At 42.1% G+C, this 23,028-nt stretch overlaps 1 protein-coding gene across 1 annotated transcript in view; it reads right to left on the bottom strand.

Annotated features, from left to right (window-relative positions):
* The window catches only part of crhr1 (corticotropin releasing hormone receptor 1), a 107,863-nt gene that overhangs the window by 12,692 nt on the left and 72,143 nt on the right, over positions 1 to 23,028 (bottom strand). Inside the window, exons 6-9 of the mRNA XM_079491951.1 lie at positions 16,874 to 16,994; positions 15,508 to 15,661; positions 14,118 to 14,178; positions 12,898 to 12,970 (exon numbers count right to left, since the gene is read on the bottom strand). Coding sequence (XP_079348077.1) covers positions 12,898 to 12,970; positions 14,118 to 14,178; positions 15,508 to 15,661; positions 16,874 to 16,994 — 409 coding nt within the window. The remainder of the gene's footprint in view (positions 1 to 12,897; positions 12,971 to 14,117; positions 14,179 to 15,507; positions 15,662 to 16,873; positions 16,995 to 23,028) is intronic.

A 23,028-nucleotide genomic window follows, 5' to 3' on the forward strand; every position in this document is an offset into this window, starting at 1 on the left:
CACGGTGGTGGGAAGGCAACCCAAGCACCCGAATAAACTCATTCATGAGTGGCAGGAGGCTGTTACGTTTCAGTTAAGCACACACCATATGTCCTTAAAAACAGGATTTCAATGTAACTTTCAACCTTTTGAGGATCATAAAACATGTATAAGTAAGCCTTGCCGAGCCATGAGGCCTCTGTAGCGTGAGGCCCTGTGAGGAAGTTTGATGCACAAGTACACCCCCTGGACATGACACTATAGTCGCAGGGACTTACCCCAATCCAACCCCTGATGCTGAGTCAAGCAGAGAGGCATTAGGTCCCATTTTTCATGGGTCTTTGGTAGAAATTGAACCCCAACCTCCCAGTCTCAGGGCAGACACTCTAATCAGAAGGCCACTGAGCTGATAAAAAAATCAGCTGTCTGGCCATCCAGATGAGGACGATTTCGGTGTTTCTGGGGCAAGTAATTAGCCGATCTGCCCTTTTTGTCACACGGAGACGGCGTTTTGGGGGACTTAAACGGCTAATTTTGAAACTACCTTCCAGAGTGGGAAAGTTTGGAGATGCGACTTTCACGTCTCCGTGTGTACAGCGAATGCCGCCTAATTTGCTGAAACGGTGATGTCATAGTCCCCTCGCCCCCTCCAAACTAACTAGTGTTAATGGTTTATTTCACCATAACCACTTACATATAAGTATCACAGCTATTTTATATTTGCACATAATGTCTATAAATCTCTTCTCCAAAAATAGCCGATCTGCAGCCCGCATGCACGAGCTTGTAGAGGAGCTATTTTTGGAGAACAGATATAAATTATGGTGATTACCAATCCGGAAAAACGGATCTTCTATATATTATTGTTACTATTAAATGGTGTAGTGTAGAATAGATTAGTATATAGGCTATACAAGATAGGCAGCACAGCCACCGCACGTTCCTCTCAGGCAGGTCTGACTGCGCAGTGCACAGTGCAAAGCATGCATGGACATCATCAAAGTGCTTCTCTTCTTGGGTGGAAATTAAACATTCTTTGTGTAACTTCAAAACGGCTTTGCATTGAGAGACCACAGGTAGGATAAACACATTGTTTTCACTGTTTCCAATTGCTCTTTTTCTTATACTTTTGTATAGCCTATGTGCAATGATTAGCGCTGTGCTGCCAGCAGGTGGAATCAATCTAAACGAGCAATTATCTGACATTCAGAGGTGTTGCGCACCAGCGAATATATATTCAATCTCCAAAGTCAAACTCATAAATTCACAATGTACCATGCCGCTCCTCGTTGTGAGCTGTATGATGATCTGAGAGAGAGAGAGAGAGAGAGAGAAAGCGCGCACCCCTTCTCTCGCTCAGATCATCTGAGCGAGAGAAGGGGTGCACGCTCTCTCTCTCTCTCTCTCTGAATGTGTGAATCACTTACTTTGTGCGTACTGCTCGTTTTCAGAATAATTAATCCAAGGTTTGTCATATTATGATTTAAAGTAGGCATCAACTTTAGCTGGTAAATCAGTGTGTGCAGAGTGAGAAGCATCACTGCTCTGCAACATCTGCTGATTAAATTGATATGACCTAGATAGCCTATGTCATATGCGCATCTGATTGGCAAGATAATTAGTTATTTGGCAACACCTGTGTGAAATACCAATAGTATAATTTATAAAATGCTTTCATATAGCCTTAGAATAAGCTTTTTCTTTTTTTTGGGTGGCCATCTACAGGCCGGCCATATGTACTACAGCTGTATCTTGAAAATGGAGCAGTTTACCGGTCTTGTGTAGACATCGTACATAATTAACATAACCGCAATGTAGACGCAGTAAAGTTTTATATCGTTCACAAACGTAGGCGGGGAACAGCCCGCGACGTCCTCGTGTACCCAGCCCTGGGCCTACTTGTTTCTAGGTCCTTGCTACCTCCTTCTTGCTGGAGTAGTGAGGTAATAAGTATTCCAAGGTTGATGACTCCCAACACACCTTTCAATTTAAAGAGAGTATTGCTCCTCATGCTCAAGGCAGGATCTCTGTCCTCACCCTAAAATAGGCACAGAAACAGCTGAAGAAGCAATGCCAGTCTCTTCTAGTACAAAGCATCAGACTGCCATGACAACAAATACTACTGTACCTTGCTCTCAACAGTTTTCAACACGGATTGTCAACAATGCTTTATTGAACAACTGAAGCACTATATGCTGTGGCAATTTCCCATGTGACGAGTACTTGATGAAGAATAGTGTCTAAATGAAAAATGTCAAGCGTTGCTTTTAACAACGGAGTAAAGTGAAGTGCATGATGAAACATGGGAAGGTAAAATTGCTGAATGGGTATTTTCCAGTTCCACTAGAACTGACCTTGGCCTTAACAGATGCCTAACAATGGTTCAGTGATGTATCATACTTGACACTGGAGATTCATGCTTATATTACAGTTTAATAGCTTCATTTATGGTTGTCTAGTGAGAAAGATGACTATTTTTGAATATATGATAAATGAGATGGAAAAAGACAATGCTACCACTTTTGCTAATAAGACTATTATTATTATAACTAGTCCTTCCCCATAAATATTGTTAATTGCCGTTCATTTTAACTTGTATTATATGTTTGTGTGTTTGTTTTGTTGCTGTGTGCAGTAATTGTAAGCCATAGCGTTACGCACGCACGCACGTGCGCACACACACACACACGCACGCACGCACGCACGCACGCACGCACGCACGCACGCACGCACGCACACACACATGCTTTGCGAGAGTAGCTGGAATTGTTTACCTGGGCTGTAGATGGCGCAAAATTGTATAGGCCACTGTTTGTTGTATGATGATGATATGATATGATATGATATGATTATTATATTTGTGACCTTTTAGATTAATCAGATGTGAACAGACATATTAGAAATAAGAGCTAAAGAAAACAAACCCACAAACAAGAAAACAAGACAAAGAGGATGATAATTAAGGGGGGATGATAGCCTGGCCCCAGCCCTGAATCGCTAGCCACGCCCATTAAGGATATGTGTTCTGGTGATTCAGGTCTGGTGACTCTTGGACTCTCCCATAGAGTATTAAAAGGATAGAGACTGATCTGGCGCGAAGCTCCGCCCCCCCCCGCTATTCATGTCAGTGGAAGTTGCTCAGTGGCGTTTTGAAGCACCCGGATAGGAAGGACCGTCTCAGAACGTCTACTTCCGCATTTGACCACCACATTTTGGTGGTCAAATGCGGAAGTGCAACCGAGCGCTCAATGTTAAAGCCCAGCTGCACGGGGTTTCCCAGTCATGAATCCACGGGTCCGCTTGTAGTTCCTCTTACCACTAGGGCCCAGTGCTTCAACGTTGGAGCGCCTCACTGGCCCACCGCGTCAGTCTCGCCGTCTCGGTCGAAAATCTGTTCACAGCAGCTGATTGGCCATCAGCCCCCTCACTCGACAGCGTCAGACAACAAACATGGCTGCCCCCACTGCGGTGACTCACGACCGCATCAATCTGGCTATTAAATCGACGTATAATAATAATAATATAATAAACTTTATTTATAAAGCGCTTTTCAAAACAGAGTTACAAAGTGCTTTCCAGTGGCATATAAAAAGGCAATACATCAGTTAAGAGGTACATTACTGAAATACAACAACAACAACATTACAGCAATTACACAAAATAAATAAATACACAATACCAATAGAACAATTCCACATAATGAGACAATACAATAAATCTAGGGGAAAGCCTGTGTGAATAGGTGGGTTTTTAGCAGTGATTTAAAAAGAGCCACTAGGTTGCGTCCCTCAGGTTCTGGGGTAGGGCATTCCACAAGTAAGGAGCCCTGGCTGCGAACGCGCGGTCACCCATGGAGACTAGTTTGGTTTTCATGGGAGTCAGGAGACCCCTACCCACCGATCTGAGGGTACGCGGGGGTTGTATGGCTTTAGCATGGCAGAGATGTAGGAAGGGGCCAGGCCTCGCACAGCTTTAAAAGTTGTCAATAAAAATTTAAAATCAATTCTAAAATGTACTGGCAACCAATGAAGGGAGGCCAGTACAGGGGTGATGTGTTCATGCCTTTTTGTGTTTGTTAGCAGTCTTGCTGCAGAATTCTGTACCATTTGTAGGCGAGCTATTGCTTTTTTGGTGAGCCCAGAGTATATGGCATTGCAGTAGTCTAGGCGTGAGGATATAAATGCGTGAATAACTTTTTCGAGGTCTGTGCGGATGAGGAATGGTTTGATTCTGTGAATGTTTCTCAATTGGAAAAAGCAGGACTGTATGACTTTGGTTATTTGCCCGTCAAAAGACAGGTCGGAGTCAAACCATACTCCCAGGTTGCGGGCTGAGGTCTTTACATTTGTAGCTAGGCTGCCTAGCTGTGCCTGGATGGAGATGGTGGCGTTAGGGGGACCAAATAGGAGGATCTCGGATTTTGACTCGTTCAGTTGGAAGTCATTTTGGGACATCCAGCATTTTATGTCTGAGAGACATGCAAGGATCCGGGGAATGTTTTCTGTGTCATTTTGTTTCACTGGAATGTAACAGTGGAAGTTGATTTTGTGGTTTCGGATAATCTGACCAAGTGGGAGCATGTATATTGAGAAGAGGAGTGGAGCCAGGATTGATCCCTGGGGGACACCGCAGGAGAGGGGGACCTTGGAGGAAGACGCCTGTCCAATTAGTATGATAAATAGGTTTTATAAACATCATCGTCCGCTTTTGTTTACATGCTAGTAGCGCTCGTTGGCTGTGTTTGTTTGGTTAGCAAACGGGTTAGCCATAGCCTCATGATTGACAACAATGTCATCTGCATTCCTACTATTCTGATTGGTTGGTATGAACCAATCGCCGATGACTGCCGCTTTGAGAACCCCCATCCCAGAAACTCCTGCCGTGGGGAGGGCTTTCAGTCTGAATAATGAAGTGAAACGAAATGGAAATTTGAAGTGTCAGGCTAGGGGGATGAAGGAAGAGTCACACAGATCAGCACCTATAGCATTAGCAGAATGTCTGTGGTGTGGAGTGGAGTGTCTTCTCAATATGACTGTCAGAGCCGATCTAGTTCAGGAAACTTGATGGGAGGATGCTACAGTATTACAGAAGAGAGAAGATCAGGGCTCTTCAACATTTTTCAGGTCAAGGACCCCTTAGCTGAGAGAGACTACATATTGTAGGATGTTGTTTTCCGATTCAACATTTTCATAATGTCATAGTTCGCTTCATGGACGTGTTATCCATGGACTATATCAGTCTTGTGTGCATTTTAACCTGGGCATTTCCCAAAGTATACTTTGTCAGTGTTCCTTGTATATTTAATTTAATTTATTTTATTTGTTTTACTTTGCTCGTCTGGTTACATTTGGTAATGTGACATATGGCTGAAAAAAGGCTGGGTTACCCTTTTTGTTCACAGCACACACCTGACAAAGGACCATTGATATATATTTTTTAATCTCATGATAATTTTATGAGATTAAAAATCATTAATGATAATGATATGTACCATGTGACATTATGTCAGGAGATGTAGTTGGCCCTTGGGTGTTTTAATATTTTCTAATATGAATGTCATATGAATCATTTTTATAGCGCTTTTCCAGTGCTCAAAGCGCTTTACAATGGTTCATTCATTCATACATTGGGAGGTGAAGCGGCGAACTCGACGCCAGCGTCCTCACTTCCCACATTCACAATGGTGTCAAGCTAGCACCGACTGACTCATTGGAGGCAATGTAGGGTTCAGTGTCTTGCCCAAGGACACTTCGACATGTGGACAGGAGGAGCCGGGATTCGAACCGCCGACCCAGGGATCATTGGACGACCTGCTCTAATATGGCCCTAATACGGCCCCTTTTGAATAATATAGGCTATATACACCCCTGACATAAACCCTCAATACATTCAGTAGTAAACATTGACCTCTGGCTCTGTATTTGGTTCTGAATAGGGACGCTAGTGTTCAAGTGGTTAATGCACAAAAGAAAAAAGATAAGAACAAGTTTCTGTCACACAAAGATTTTGCAACCACCCTGTAGTAACGCTGCTGGAGACCCATGGACTAGAGATGAGACTGTAGTAACGCTGCTGGAGACCCATGGACTAGAGATGAGACTGTAGTAACGCTGCTGGAGACCCATGGACTAGAGATGAGACTGTAGTAACGCTGCTGGAGACCCATGGACTAGAGATGAGACTGTAGTAACGCTGCTGGAGACCCATGGACTAGAGATGAGACTGTAGTAACGCTGCTGGAGACCCATGGACTAGAGACTGCAACCACCCTGTAGTAACGCTGCTGGAGACCCATGGACTAGAGATGAGACTGGAGGGGAAGCAATTGGTGAAAAGCTGTGTAAAATCAGACTGTGGTAGAAGTGGCAGTTGGACGTACACTTTGCCTCTTGGGTTTCAGAAGACTGTGGTGGAAGGATTGTGCAGAGGGCTAGGGGCTTGACATGGTGCTCATATCCAAGTTTGCTCTGCTTAGCTTAGCTGTAGTTAAAAACCAAGCTGTTGATTGATGGGATCCATACAACTGAAGACAAAAAAGTGTACTATACCAGTTGGTCTGGTATGTCTAGCCTTTGGCTGCGGCTCAAGTATACGCGACATGCGTATATCTATTCTACGTCCGAGCATAGACATGGTAACACTCCACCTGCCTCTGATTGGCCTACCAACACTGAGCATAGACATGGTATCACTCCACCTGCCTCTGATTGGCCTACCGACACTGAGCATAGACATGGTAACACTCCACCTGCCTCTGATTGCCCTACCGACACTGAGCATAGACATGGTAACACTCCACCTGCCTCTGATTGGCCTACCGACACTGCCGGCCTTACCAGACTTTCCTCCGAGGTGGTGGAAAAGAAATAAATAAATAATACGTACGATACAAGATAGTACGATACAACAGAATGACAGCTTAGGCACGCAAGACAGTAACTTTTATGTTTTGTAGAAGAGGCAAACTTGTTTATGCCGTTTATTTTACATGTGTACTGTAGCCTACCCTGTATCCTTTTTAGTATAATAGTATTAGTTTACTATAATTAGATTAATGCACGATAATCAACACTAACACTTTAGACTTTAATTTAGAACACACCCAAATCAAATCATACAAATACGTGTTCAATCAATCATTCAATCAAAGCAAACGGCATAAACAATATTAGTTTGCCTCTTCTACAAAAATAAAAGTTACAAGTTACTGTCGCGAGTACCACGCACGGAGTAACCTCATGTCTCGGAGGACAGTCAGTAGGCCAATCAAAGGCAGGCGGGGCGTTACCATGTCTATGCTCGGACGTAGAATAGATATACGCACTTGGCATTACTTTAACTCTCAAGGAATACATTGAATGCCATTCGTTTCAGTATGGTATGAAGGCCAATAGACCATATGCACTATTGAGACTCGAAACTTGCTTGGGTAGGGTGATGCAACACCTTGATTTCGCTTAAATTCTTTGGAAAAAAAAGCCAAAAATGGTCCCCAGAGAAAAGCTTAATTTACTAATATGTTAGTCTAAGTGACTCAATTGTTCTGTTAAGTTTGGTAACGTGCTAACTGCTAATGAATGCATGAATAGTTAAACAAATGTGGTATAAGATGAAACAATTAACAGGACATGGTCTGTGTTTATTTATGGCATATGAAAGCTGTGAATAAACAATAACCTGGACAGTATTGAGAGTGCTAAGGTCCTTTAAGGATTGGAATTGGAGTGGTGAAAGTCTCACACGCCACAAAACAAATTAAGGATGAATAGTCCAAACAGATGTCTTTATTTTTTAACACTCAACCACATGCTAAAGTGATGAGGACAAATGTTCAATCATAAGACCATCATCAGTGCCATCTGACCACACTTATGATGGTCTTATGACCAGGAAACATTTGTCCTCATAACAATTGTGCACTTTGGGCACTTTAGCATGTGGTTGAGCACGTACAAAATAATGAAACAAGGTTATTTTTGTATTCTCTGCCTGAGAGGACATCCTTAATTTTTTTTTTGGTGGTGTGAAAGTCTTTCACCACACTAGTGCCTCTTAGCTTTTTGTGACAACCGCATCTGAAATCAACCTTGAACTAAGGAAAAGTAAAGGGGCAACAGTCTACCCATGTCTTTATTCCTTTAAGGAATGGTATATAGTGAGTGGCTCTGTACACTGACCACGTAACTGCAAAGTCCTGGGTTTTATTACAACCTCAGGACCTAGGCTTTATGTCCCTCCTTACTTTCCTGTCTCTCCTTCCTGTCTTGCCGCAGAGGAGAAAAGTATACATAGAGTGATAGATGATAGCCGGGAAGAATAAAGCCTTGAATAGCTCTCAGTCACATAAGGATACAGTTTCTTGATATGTCAAAAAGAAACGTATCTGATAGGACTCCTTGACTCCTTGTCACTCCTTGTCACTCCTTGTCAGTTTGATTTTGTAGTTGCCATAATACCAACAATTTACTTAAAGGGGCATTCCACTCATTTTCAACATTTTACTATGTCATTAATATACCTTAGAGCTGTTGTGTGGAAATAATAAAAAAGTCCCCCCATGCTGTGTTTCCTAGTATGAAAAGTATGAAATAAATCATTAACATGGTGAAACACATCTTGATGATGTCATCAAGATGTGTTTCACCATGTTAATGATTTTTTTCAGACCTCCAGTTCTAGGAAACACAGCATGGGGGGGACTTTTTTATTATTTCCACACAACAGCTCTAAGGTATATTAATGACATAGTAAAATGTTGAAAATGGGTTGTTTTCCCCTTTAAATGGAGAGGCTACATTTTGAAACTTTGCAAACTAAAACAACCCCAATTTTATCATCATATTTATCCCATTGAATGTTTTGAGATGTCCAAAACCGATTGTAATGTGATATTTACAAGCAAATAAAATATATGTCTGAATGAAAATAAATATAATGTATAGTAGTTCAGTGGTAAATGTTAAATGGACTGCATTTATATAGCACTGTTCTCCAAAGCGCTTTACAATGCGCTTTGGAGATGGTGTGAATCAGTGTGTGAATGGGTGAATACCCATTCACACACTGATGGCGAAGTAAACCATGCAAGGCTCATCTGGAGCAATTAGGCGTTTTGTTTTGCGAAGGACACTTCTACACATAGCCAGGAGGAGCCGGGGATTGAACTTTGGATCCTTCGGATTCCAAGACGGCAGCTCTACCCCAGGAATTTACTAAACCATGCAAAACCATCCTAACTGGGAGAATATCTCTCACTTAATGCTGTACTGTATCACTGAATGCCAATTGGCCCATTATTATAAATACCTTTGACAAATGCATTAAAGATGGAGTGCCGTGATTTGTTTCGCCCCTAAAACATGATCATCAGGTACTAAGGTACTATGATTATACTAGGAGGAAGATTTCTTCCAAAAAAGTGTACAGAAAGTGTTAAAATTAGCTTTCAGGAAGAAACCAAAAATACACAGGGTAGACATATTTGAATATTATAACCACGCCTGGGGGTCTATTAGACTTATTAGAGTAATGTTAACTCCATAGACACATGCAAAACAGAATCCACCAGGGCAGGTCAGGTTGTGGCCTCCTGGTGGCGCTATAATATGCCAATGTGAAAAGGCCTGGTGGAGACAATGAGAAACTTGTCATGTAACTTTTAAGACACGATGGACCTTAAGTTGAGACGGACAAACTCAATGAATTAGCACCTGGCTGGAAAGGGGGAAAAAGGTATTATTGTTTTGATGTTTTCTTGTTACTGTTCACTGAATGTTTAGACTGGAGTTTCCATTGTTTCCTGATCTGTTTAATGTGTATTATTATGGTGGACTGATGGTTTAGGATGTATTGATTGTATTTATTATTGGAAATGTAGGCTATCTAATGGGAAATGTGCAATGCATTTGATGCATTTTCACGTTGAGATTCTACTAAATAAAATGGTAAACATCATCAGTCGAGCTTCAACTCCTTATTGCCAGCTGGGTCCAACAGCGCTAGCCCCTCCTATAGAGCGTCGCAGTCCCGCCTCCTACCATGGCCCAGTAAATGATTCTCCATTAATTTTCCTCATAGACATTTCAGAAAGTATTTATTTAAAGACGTTTACGCCGCGGACAAAGCCAACTCGAGTCGTGACAAATCATGACAACAAACACAATTTTTTGGGCCGAACAAATAATTAGAAAGAAGAAAAAAACGGCAGGTTACAACACTTTTTTTGTTGTTTTTCTTCTTTGTAATTATTTGTTTGGTCCAAAATATTGTTTGTGTTGTCATGAGTTGTCACGACTCGAGTTGGCTTTGTCCGCGGCGTAACCGTCTTTAAATAAATACTTTTTGAAATGTCTATGGGAAAAATGCATTGGGATTCATTTCCTGGGCCATGGTAGGGGGCGGGACTGCGACGCTCTATATTCTGCTATAGTGTAGATTTTTGTCCTAACACAAACATTAAATGCCATTAACAATGAATGAAGAATTTACATCATATGTGTCTGAGCTAATGATGATGATGTACGATGATAAGAGCGCCCCTCACTTCACACAGGTGTGATTTCTTTGAGGGGCGCTAGCCCCTCCTACAGTATATACAGCGTTTGTCCCCACACGTATCAATATTTGCCATTGACAATGAAAGGATAAATTGGGTCAAAATGAAAAATGTAGAATTGCAAATGAAGGATCATCCCTTCAAAGGTTACAATGGAAAGACTGCAAGACTGCAATGGTACTGTGTCAGCTTCACTGAAACATACATCACGGATGTTTCCTGTCATTCATTGTCTAGAAATATATTCCATTTTTGGTAAGCCCTGCCAACAGAGATTATAAGTGGAGCTAGGGGCTTGCTTCCAGCTGTGTTGGAATGTAGTAAAATAAAGGATAAGACATCCCATAAACCAAGGTGGATTAAGATTTAGTTGTGTAACACCCAGCTGAGATCTTTTTTATATCTTTGACATTTGAGAAATAAAGCAAACTACACCAGGAGGCAGGAACCAGAGGATTTCATAATATCTGTGAGACATGAATAGGATGGTATTATGTAAACCAATTAAGAAGCATGTTTATTATTGCAACAGAAGCAACAAATATAAAGGACAACCAGATGGAACGGTTGGAATTCGTCTCGAAGCTTGCACAAAACATGGAGGCCTGGTGAAGGCTTCAGTTCCCACTAACAGTGTTCTCACTTTTTTCATCAGTTGTTTCATAAAGTTCTGCAGAGCATTTAAGTGCAAGAGTTAAATCCAGAGCCCATGACATAGAAAGAGTCACCTCCGTGAGGGGTCAGACACACAACAGGTTGCGTGGTTCATATATTGTGCATACTTAATCAACACCCATTATGAGGATTCAGTGTTTGGAACTATACAGAAAATGATTGAATACTGAATATTTAATGAATACATCATTCGTTTAGAGCCCTTGCTGTAAAATAATTATCCCGATGGAGTGAATGGACATGACACAAATCTCAATGGCTCTGGGGAAATCTATATACAGTAGGTGCATTATAATCTGATGATAACACAGTGTAATAATAGTTATAAGCATTATAAAGCACTGGAACGATGCAAGTCTGTCTGTCTGTCTGTCTGTCTGTCTGTCTGTCTGTCTGTCTGTCTGTCTGTCTGTCTGTCTGTCTGTCTGTCTGTCTCTCTGTCTGTCTGCAACACATTTATGCTCATATACTGTATGGAGATTTCTGTATCTGTCTGTCTGTGCCCCTTTTATGCCCATAAATGGTGTTCTGTGTCAGGATGCTCAAATATGGAGTCTCAGCCATGTCTATGAAATCAGATTGATGACATTAGCATACTCCATTATGGGAATTTGCGTTTTTTCTAAAAATAAATAAATTGGGGGATCTGCTGACCCGACGGACCTGACACCAAGGCCCCATCCACACGTAGCCGACTATTTTTGAGGGGCACTAGCCACTCCTATATCCAGCTTTGTGTGTCTGTGTGTACCCCATAGCGACATTTTGATTGGCTGAGCAATGTGTGTACCCCATAGCGTTGATTTGATTTGCTGAGCAATGTGTGTACCGCATAGCGATAATTTGATTGTGATGTATGATGATAGGATCGCCCCTCACTTTTCAAACGAGTGTGATTGTTTATAAACGTAGGTTTTTATATGCGTTTTTTGGGGGCCACTCCGGCCACAGTGTAGATTTAAGATTTTTAAAATGAGACGTAGCTTGCGGAGTTAGTTAATTCAGACACACTCGAGGGAGTTCATGCCATGCTCAAAGGCGCATACTACACTCAAGGGGTTAACATGCTGCATTACTATGTGGGTGTACAAGTGTGTGCAAGTCCCTCACGTCATTTGCCGATGCGGCAGTCAGCTGACCAATTGGGCGGGCTACTTAAGCTCACCAGTCTGCATGCTCTTCCTGCCTTCCTCTGCATATGGTCCCTGGTTGTATGTGATGTTTTTTCCCACCACCACCCCAGCACCACCGGTGGGCTCTGCTATTTATGTTCCCTATGGGGGGTTATTGTATATCTATCTCCCTGCTCTTAATGTTTTATGTTGTTGCTTAATCTTGCCGAGCAGGGAGAAATCCAGCAGAGCCGAACGCCAAGTCAAATATCATATGCACACTCATTACTCATTCTGTAATAAATATTGGTAAATCTATTTGTGAGTTGTCTGACTGAACTCTGTTTATGCGTCCCCATGTGGACAAGATACAAGAGTCACAAGTTCCCACAGGAAGAGTAGGGCGACCACCTCCAACCTTTGCAGATATATGCTAGTTATATTGTGTTAACATACTAAAACAGAAAAAAATAAAATTACCTAAATAAACTAAATACAACAACAAATGACAACATTTTCATTATGCAGTTATCGGAATGCATGTGCAAAATACAACGAAGAAAATATTCCACTCACCACTAACACAAATATCATGGGCCCTTGATATATGTAATCTGTGTAGACTCCAGATCGCTTGCCAAACCAGCATCTGAAAAGGGGTAGAGCAGTCAAAATTTTAAACAGTAAATTCAGAGTGCTTTGTGTTGTCTTTTAATAGTCAGAGGTGGGAAACTTTGAAACTTTCATTCCTGGGCGCCACATTGGATATTGGAATCCTGAATTATTTTTTAATTGGAATGGTGAAAAAGCATTTAGTTATACTTAAGTTAACTTTATGAACTTAAACATTGGACAAAAACATTGGACATAAAAATTGACAACACACTTTTAATACTAGTCATTAAACTACCAATATAGACCGAGGTAATTAAAGCGGATCATGTTTGCATGTTTGGAATTGGAACAGCTGAAATTAATACTATATTAGTATTCCGATATTAACCTGCTATGATATTAACCTAAATGAAGGTGGTGGCCACCGGGCCACATTTGAAATGTGATTTCAAGGGGGTGTGGTTAAACCAGGCTACAAACCGAACAAGCACATAAATCACATTGATCTGCCAATTGGTCATTTGCTCAAAACCTGACTTATGAACATCATCAGGCCTCATTCACACGTATCAAACACCAATCAAACAAATGTTTGGTAATTTTTTAGGCCACCACAATGCTTTTCCAATGGGAGTCACATGGTTTGACCAAACATTTTTGTTTGATCGGGGGGGGAGGGGCAGAACACCACCAGCAATCAGCAATCAAACAAAAATGTTTGGTCAAACCATGTGACTCCCATTGGAAAAGCATTGTGGTGGCCTAAAAACAAACAAAAAAACAACCAAACATTTGTTTGATTGGTGTTTGATACGTGTGAATGAAGCCTCACATCTCAAATTTAGTCAAGAAGTGATTCACTCCATCAGAATGACATTTGAATAAGCCAAATGTACACTGTACAGTAATCCACTTATAGTAGTGATATTGGCTGGGTTATCACCCATATAATTGTCTCTTAATATCAATCATTGTGAACACTGACAATTAAACTACCTGGTGTGTAATTAAGAATCATCTGTAGGCTAATGTAAATGTGATTACAGTGGGATGTTAAAGGTCACTCGTCTCTTTAATCCAATACAGTTTGACTTTGCCGCCGTCCTTCATTATGATTTATGAAGGCTTGCATCAGTCTTAGAATCGGTTTGCATGTCAAAGAAACACATCAAAGGACTTACTTCTCATTGTCGTAGTACAGTTTTCCAATTGCCCATGCCACAATTATGGGAAACGGAATACCTGTAAAGGGGGGTGGACAAAGAGAGAGAGAAAGAGAAAGTGACAAATTGCATAATGGCACTCTGGGGATTTTACACAGTATAAAAAAGAATCCTTGTTTTTTTTTGTCCTGTCAAACACAATTGTGTGTTGAGAGTTGTGATCCGCAGAGACGAGGCAGGACCTGTCAATTAACTGTTGAACATTTTTGTGCCAATGAATGAAAGGCAGACTCTGGTTGAAGATAATGTGGACTGATTTTCTGTTTTGCTTAATTGTTTATGGGTACAATGAAGCCTGAGTCATATACTTCATTCCACGGTGGTATCTAATGCTGAAAATAGCCGACCTACAAGTACACAACGCGTAACATGTGTGACATGTTGTGAGCTTGTAGCTTGGCTATTTTTGGCGTGCAACACCGTTGTGCGATAGAGCATAAATTTGGCATTAGGCAGCTAAACTGCCAGGAAGACCTTGCCATCCCCTCCTTGTCAGCCAACTGTGTTTTTGGATGCTAGGAGCGATGTGTTGCATTGCCCGTGTTAGATACTGTACTGTCAAACCTCTGGGAAATGTAATCGCACTGCCGCAGACTGCTTCAATTGGTTGGGGATGATGTGTTTGAAGAAAATAAATAAATAAAACAAAATCGTATATCTCCATAGTGTTCAAATCTCTGTTTCTTTCATGTTGCCTATTTCTGCCATATGGTCCACATACATACAGTACCAGTCGGTGGCTGAAGCTAAGCGAGGAAAATGGAAATTGATCATGTTCTCTCTCTCCTTTCACACCAATGCCAAAGAAATCTGCCATCTCCCGCTCACATCTGTCATTTTGCTAGCAGAGTTCACACTGCCTTGAGGGGGGGACTGTAACCCAGCTGGCACAATACACTAATCTCAGCACAGCATAGTTTAATCTGACAGAGTGAAAAGGGGTATTAGCAAACGCCGCACTAATACGTTTCAGTGCTGTCAAAGGAAATCCTCGTAGCTCCGGAAAAGTCTGCTTTTCGGCAGAGTTGAGAGGGTCCTCACGGGGTCCTGTGGTCATGACATGTCATCAATGCACCAAGATCATGAAAAAGATAGGTCGGGTTCAGTTCACTTTTTTTCTCTCAAAAGTTCAAATATAGAAAAACTTTCTAGATGGTATGAGAGGTGTCATATCTCATATACAATATGATAATACTATGTCATAATAAATGTGTGTCATTGTCATGCAAATCACAGCTTGCTCTCACATTTTGAACAGAGTGTCATAGTAAGTGAATAAGACTCCAACCACAAAAGGAAGTTATGCCGAGCTCACACAGCAGCGAGTGGAGAGGGAGAGAGTACGTACACCAGCCAATGCAGATGAACATCCACTTGCGCAGCTTGTCGGTGGAGTAGGTGAGCACAATGGCAGTGTGAAGGTAGCAACCCTCGCCAAACATCCAGAAGAAATTGGTGGAGTGGAAATAGTTGAAGGCGGCTGTGACGAGACGGCACCAAACCTAGGGAGTGAATCGATTTGTGAATTATGCGTGCATTCATTCTAACACCTCATAATTAGGTTAACGCTTAATTTGTTCAACGGCATGCCTATTGCGTCAAACAATGCCCTGTGGCAAATGGAAGATGAAAGCCTTATGCTCCTTATTCTTAATCAGCTGTTAATATAGCCCAGGAAACTGGGTCAGATTACTGGTGAAGCGTCTGATGGGATGATCGATGGGAAATAATCCACTCTAGATAATTGAAACTCGGATACAAAATACAGCTTTTGTTCGTTGCTTTGTAGCTGTAAAATGCAGCGAGGATGATTCCATTTGCGTGAAAGGATATGCTTTTAGCTCCATTCACAAATAATTCAACCTTTGTATCTCTCTAATCTGACACAGACTGCAGATAAACTGTTAATAGTAATAGTAATACTACTCTCTCTATGGTCTGGCCTCTGTCTCTGTGGTTGTGGGTTAACACAACAATGTGACAATATGTCAGTGGTCAAATAAGGATAGAGGGCTGTGCTTGTGGCTGCTGGTTGACGGCCCCCAGGCCGGCAGGAAACATCCGGGCAGGGATGAGCAACATTCAAGCCCTCCCTCAATAAGTGCCTTCCTTACTCAAGTGCCCTTGAGCAAGGCCACTTATCCCCAACTGCTTCAGTGGGAGAAGCACCTGGGCGGGGAAATGGATCAGCAAAACTCAACCCCTCCCTCATTAACTCATTTACTGGAAGCATTGATTCGGACTGTATAGTCACTTCCCTGCCACCGGATTCAGCCGGGACTTTTAATTTGAAGACCCCAAAATTCACCCCAAAATTAACTGGAAGCAAGCAAAATTGGCTAAAGCTAATTTGGCATTAATATTGTAAACGCGAGGTAGCGGCAATTTAGTAATGAGCCGCTAACATCCCGGTTTTGATCAAACACCTCAATCTGAGAAAGGATTCAGAGAAAAAGGGGTTTTACCTAGCGACGGGACGCTACTAGACAATCAACGATTCTGAATTAATAAAACACATAAAAGATGTCATTGGCAGGGAAAGCCATTGGGATAAGTGCCTTGCTCAAGGGCATTAACTACTGCCAATGAAGTCTTTTATGTGTTTTTTTCCCCCCAACTGCTTCAGTGGAACAGCTCAGTGGCCAACAGTGGTTGTACAGGCAGCTTCCAGGTATGAATGTGTGTGTAACTGTGTAAGTGTGGCTGCCACTTACCACATTGCTTTCATGTACGTCAGGGCTCATGGTCATTTGGACAACAAACCAAGTGGCGTTTCTCAAGATGAAGGCTGTGATAAGGTTCCAGTGGATGATGTTCCTCAAACAGCGAATGCTCCTGTGTAACATACGAGGAACACAGCACTCATTCATTTTCATTCATTTCCTCCACACTAGTTGTTGTCACCCCCCCAAGATGTAGACAAACACAAGTTTGTCTCCTCCAAGACCTGAGGCCGATTCTACAAAGACAAATGCCTTGTAAATCACTAGTTTGTCTAACCTCGCATCACCAGACTTTACACTTCAGAGGAAAGCCTGTTTTTTTTTCTAAATGGGCCTGTGTGATCCAGTATAGGCCACACGTACTGAAAAAACTAAAACAAAGGGGAAAAAAACACAGTGGTTACGGTTGCTGTTTCCAGTTTTCGGCGGCGCTTTGTTTTGGTTCCCTCAATCCGATTTAGTTTAGTCTCGCCAGTCGGTACGAGTTGAAATAAAACATGGATATATACCAAACTAATTATTCCTATAAGCTAAACTACGCCACATCAAAGGTTTTAATGGGTACACTCGAAGTCATGATGCCCTTGATCGCTGGAATTATTTTGGGTGATGCCGGCACCCTTGGTTTCCGGCCGTTGGTTCCGGTCGCATGGACTATAACCAGTGACTACAACATGACGTAAAGTAATTTCCGCTCCGGACCGGATCAGAAACCCTAAAATGGTATTGGGCCAGTTTAGTAGTTCTCACACTTAAAAAATAGCAGATGTACCAGTAAGACGCCCTAAAGGGCGAGGTTGCGTGCACGCACCCGCCTGGGTGACAGCAGACTGCTGGGCGAGCGCTGGCACTTTGGCATGGGGGGTCAGATCAACATATGGAATGAATTCTGTACTGGCCATATATGGAGCATGTCTTGATACAGGGTTTGATGAGGTCAGATCAACATATGGAATGTCAGAACAGGTCAGCTCCATATATGGAGATCTAAGGGTGGCAGCGGGGGCAGTGTCTTGAGTGTACAGGGTTTTATGAGGACCCAGGTAGGACCGGGCCTTCATTTTTGAGTCTGTTGAGCACTCTAGTTTTCTCTGGCTGCAATAATAACTTTGGGGCAGGTCCGTCTAGAGTTTAAATGGACAGGTATCAGTCAAAAGGGAGACATCGACGAGGAAGGATGGATGGGGAAGGATCAACATATGGAATATCAGAACAGGTCAGCTCCATATATGGAGATCTAAGGGTTTGAGGTCAGATTATTGGCCAATATTGATGACATCAGGGATCTCCATATGGGCTTAATATTGATGACATCATGGATCTCCATCCCTGATGATGTCACGTGATGTCACGAGGCATGACCATATATGGTCATATGCCTGGGGGTGACGGACTAACTAACTAACAGGAAATCATGTTTTCATAGTAAATGTGACCTGTGGTCGCAACAAGCTCGCAGTGAGATTGTATATATCTGCTATTTTTGAAAAGTCAACGCTAAAATCTTATATGAGGTGACAGTGGCTCAGGGGTAGAGTGGCAGGTAGAGAAGCCGGATGGGAACCGTGAGGTTCACAGTTCGAACCCGGGCTCCCCAGAGTTAGTGTCGAAGTGTCCTTGAGCAAGACTCTGAACTCCTAATTGCTTCCGATGTGCAAGTTAGTGCCTTGCATATGAATGCACCATTTAGCATTTTAAACATCTGTACACTGGTTTAAAGCTCCCAAACAATTGTAATGATAGTGCAAGGTTTTGACTCTTTTGACCTAATAGCTCTTCTTCAGGCAAACATTGCGCCATTAATACAATTGTTTTTAGCTTTAAACCAGTGTGTGGATGTTGAACTGACACACTTAAAAATGTGCACACAATCTCCTCTTTGAACATTACATCTAATGTTACCACAGCAAATAAGTGGCAAGTGGGTGACCTACATTGCTGTATTTGTTGTATTTATTTATTTATTTGATAGAGTGTAGAGAAGGAGATTAGTTCTGAGGATATTACTAAGAGGAGACCGTTAAGGGAAATACAGGAGGCAGAAAGCACCAGTGTTGTATTGGGAGGTCCCAACCACTGGGACACCAATGGAGACAGGTGTTGTTGGCTCATATCCAGCAGGGATTCTGCCAGTTCAGTCTTTCACTCTGGCTCGGAACATTTGGGCTGAACATTCCATGCAAAACGTTTTTGGCCGTCCTGTCTTTATCAGTGTCATCGCACACTGATGAAGGCCAGACGGCCTAAAATGTGTTGTATGGAATGGCATAGGGCCTATATGATGAACAATTACATTAAGTAAACAGACCTTGTCTGAAGGTGACCCTTTCCTTTTATAAATATTAACTCAATAGGCGGTCAGAGAGCAGAGAAATACTTAAACAAATTGAATATTTGGGCTTAAGAAATTATATGGACAGTCGGTGACTCCCATCATTAGAAAAACATTGAAATCCTATATGATATAAATTTACACCTGTCAACTTTTGATGTTCCCTCTACACCCAAATCTCTTTATGGAAATAGCCAATTTACAAGCTTGTCACATGGCGATGTGTTGTGAGCTTGTAAATCAGGTATTTTGCTAAAACTTTGTCTATTATGCCCAGAATCGGGGCGCAAACGTCCAAATGGTTAAATATCATTTTTGACACAGTACAGTACACTCTCACAAAACCATCAAATCACACCAAAGAAATCCCCAGAAGAGATGAAGAGAAAATATAAAAGACATACAGCCTATAAATAAATGTGTTAGTGTTGTTTCCAGAGGCTATGATGTTTTCTAACACGTGCATAAATTGACCTTAGGGTATAATTAAAATCCAGCCCATCTGCCTCAAAGCCAGTGGTCAAAAATAGAAACACGTATTCTAACCTAACGGATAGAACAAACCCACTGTGGTGGAGGCCGCCTCATTCTTATTTTATTGTCACCAGCTGAAGGCATTATCAGCAAGCACAGGACTGGCTCTTCCAGTGCCAGGCAGAGACACGTGATTTATTTTTGAACTATATTTTCTTCTTCTTCTTTTACCCAAAACGTAGGGTCGAGACCCATTCTTCAGTGGTCTATGACCTGTTTTTACGGGTCACACACATATATATATATATATATATATATATATATATATATTTATTTTTTTCATTTTTTTTTTCATTTCCGTAATAGGTCTGTTTGGGTCCTGGCGTGGCAAGACACCAGATTTCTATTTTGGGTCATATGCTAAAAAGGTGTGGGAACCCTGTGTATAGAGAGATAGGAAACCAAGTGCGGTGACAGAGGCAAAACAGGTGCTGGCTCATCATCATCATCCTCCACATCGGGTAACCCATGCCCGCACAGCTATGTTGTGCAACATCGCTGTCACCACAATCACCTGGCAGGATTTCAGGGGGGATATACGCAGGCCGCCCACGGAGCGGTGGATGCAGTGGAACTGGGCTTTCCACCTGCCAAATACCCGCTCGATGTGGTTTTGTGGCTGTCGTTAAACGCCTGCTCCGCTGGTGAGGCCGTATTTTAACCGCCGCCCCTTGTTCTTTTGGACACCAAACGGGGACGATAGGCTACTTGGAGTCTTGGACATATAGCTGCTTCACTTCAGAGGAAACTAAGGGGAGCTACTCACCACCACTGGAAATGGAATCCATTAGAATGATATGGAAATGAAACATTAACAGTCTAACGTGAGCTACATAAATCCTTTATTTCGGCGATAAGTCCATTGAACTCCGTTCTCACTCTCACACAGACACACACTGAACCACGGCGCGCGCCGCTGCGCTGGCCATTAAAGTGGCGTTTTCTTTTTTTTCAGGCTTTATTGGGCTTCGGGCCTAACATTATGGTAATTTTTAGGGTCGGTCCGAACTTCGGGCCGACCCAAATTAGCTAACCCGGCTCCGAGAGAGAGAGTGGTGATGACTGTTTAAATTAAACACATTTTGGTTCATGCTTGGTGGCGCGCCTTTCCAAAAAAATAATTAGCCTACTCCATTAATCGTTTGCCCGCCAGGAACATAGGAATATTAACACGTAGAATCTTGTAGCCTGCCACAAACGGAAAAGCCGTTTTAACAGCGATGTATTCATTAATGCATGTTTTAATACGATCGTATCGAAATCTACCGTCCGTTAGCTTTGTTATGCTTCTGACCCAATGGGCGCGGCCATTTTGAAAATGCGCGCGCATCCACTTACATTGCCGGCTCTGTTTTCAGACGGCTTTATCTCACAGAAGCGACATTGCAGGGGTCGCTTTGTCCCAGACAAGCTTTGTCCTGTAGCAGGCGCTGTGATACTCGCGGTCCACTTTTTCCACCACCGACCGAGAGAACAAGCACCAGCTTCGTCAACACACACGGAATGGTTTCATAGTAAAATGCGATTACGGATATTTGGCTCTTCAAAGTAAGTGTCACGCGCGATAAAACCCTGGCAGGACGCAACGGAGGGATTAAATAATGGTAGCGGTAAATGGGTTTTAATACACTGCGCCATGGCAGCAAAATGAATATATATATATATATATATATATATATATATATATATATATATATATATATATATATATAAAAAACATATGGCAAGATGGCTGAAATTCTCTAGATGATGCTGAGATAAAAATATTAATTTAATCACAACATTTTTATATTTAAAAAGGCTTTAGGAAAAACGGGGTTGCTTCTAAATTCATTCATGCAGGAGGCCTTATGACACTAAGGCTGTGCTCTATCTAGGTATTCTATGTCGTGTTTGACGGTGTTTCCCAAAAAAGGACATGGTGTCTGATTCGCTGCCATGCAGCCAATTAGGCAGCAGACAGGCTTCTGTGTGCGGCCTAGAGGGCATCTGCGTATGTGCTACACTACAACTCTTACGCATGTGTTCTTTGAGAAACCCAGCAAGGTATGTGTATTAACAGGCTGAGCCACCAGGCACCGCAGCATGCATCAATTCTTAATAAGTATCAATTGCACAGGCTTTGTGCTAACCATGCAGACGCACAGGCAACTGGGGGTTCTCCTAATAATAACGGCCTAATTAACACAACTTAATGGAGATTTAATTTCTCACACGAGACCACAGTGCCATTGTGACACATTATAATTGCACAAAGGGAAAACACAAAAGCGGTGCTTGTGGTTATCACAAGGTTGTACACAAACTCAGAGCGCCTCACAAACCACTGGTGTCCTGTAAACTAATTTAGCCACTCTTGCTTAGTTAGTTAGTTAATTAGTTTTCTATCACGTATGGCTGCTCGCTACCATGCCAGCAATGCGGCGAGGGATGTTTCAGAAATCACCGTATTGATTACGCAGTGTGACCTCACTTCCCTTGGAAGTTGGCACAGTGCCAGTGGCGCCAGCACGACACAGCACATTAATTAAGAAAAAGTGGAGTACTTCTCCAAACAGGCCTTTGTGATGAGATGGGCTCCACGCCATGGAAGATGGATCCAACACTCTCTCTCCTCTCTGTCTCTTGCTTTAAAACAAATTGACCCCATGAGAAACTGTCGCTGTAAGGCCTCCTTTGTCTTACCATCTTTCAGAGTTCCTTACAGCTGAGAGACATACGAGCTTTTCTTTTTTTTGTGTGGGGTGGGATGTGTGAACGCAAATGTCCGACTAATTAGTAACTGACTTGATGATGCCAGACTAGTGCTGTAAGTGTTTTTTGTTTGAGATGTTTGAAGGTATTATGTTAAAGAGGAGTTAGGAGGAGAGTTTATCTCTTTATCATAGTTAGTTAGTTAGCAGTTGCAAGTTACACACATGAACACTCTTCATGCCTAAATGTACTCTAAATGTACTCTTTTCAAATACACCCCCTAGCTCTCCTTTTTATTATAAACATTTGAGAAATCTTTACGAATTCAATAAATGTTTGATTGATATTCAAAGTCCTAACGTTTTGTTGTGCATGGGTATGCCCTAGTAGACTGTACTATATGTCAAGCAATTCAATTAATTTGTAATGTTCTGTGGAAGCAAAACAATTGCATTTGATCCTTGCATTTCCCTCACACTGTTAAGTTAGGGTGACCATATTCTGGCGTAGGCGATGCAGGGGATGCGGCCGCATCAGGGCCCGGGGTGGAGGGGGATTGGGGAACTCCTACCAGCGGTGGTAAACA

This window comes from Electrona antarctica (assembly GCF_951216825.1).
Source record: "Electrona antarctica genome assembly, chromosome: 22".
Lineage (NCBI taxonomy): Eukaryota > Metazoa > Chordata > Actinopteri > Myctophiformes > Myctophidae > Electrona > Electrona antarctica.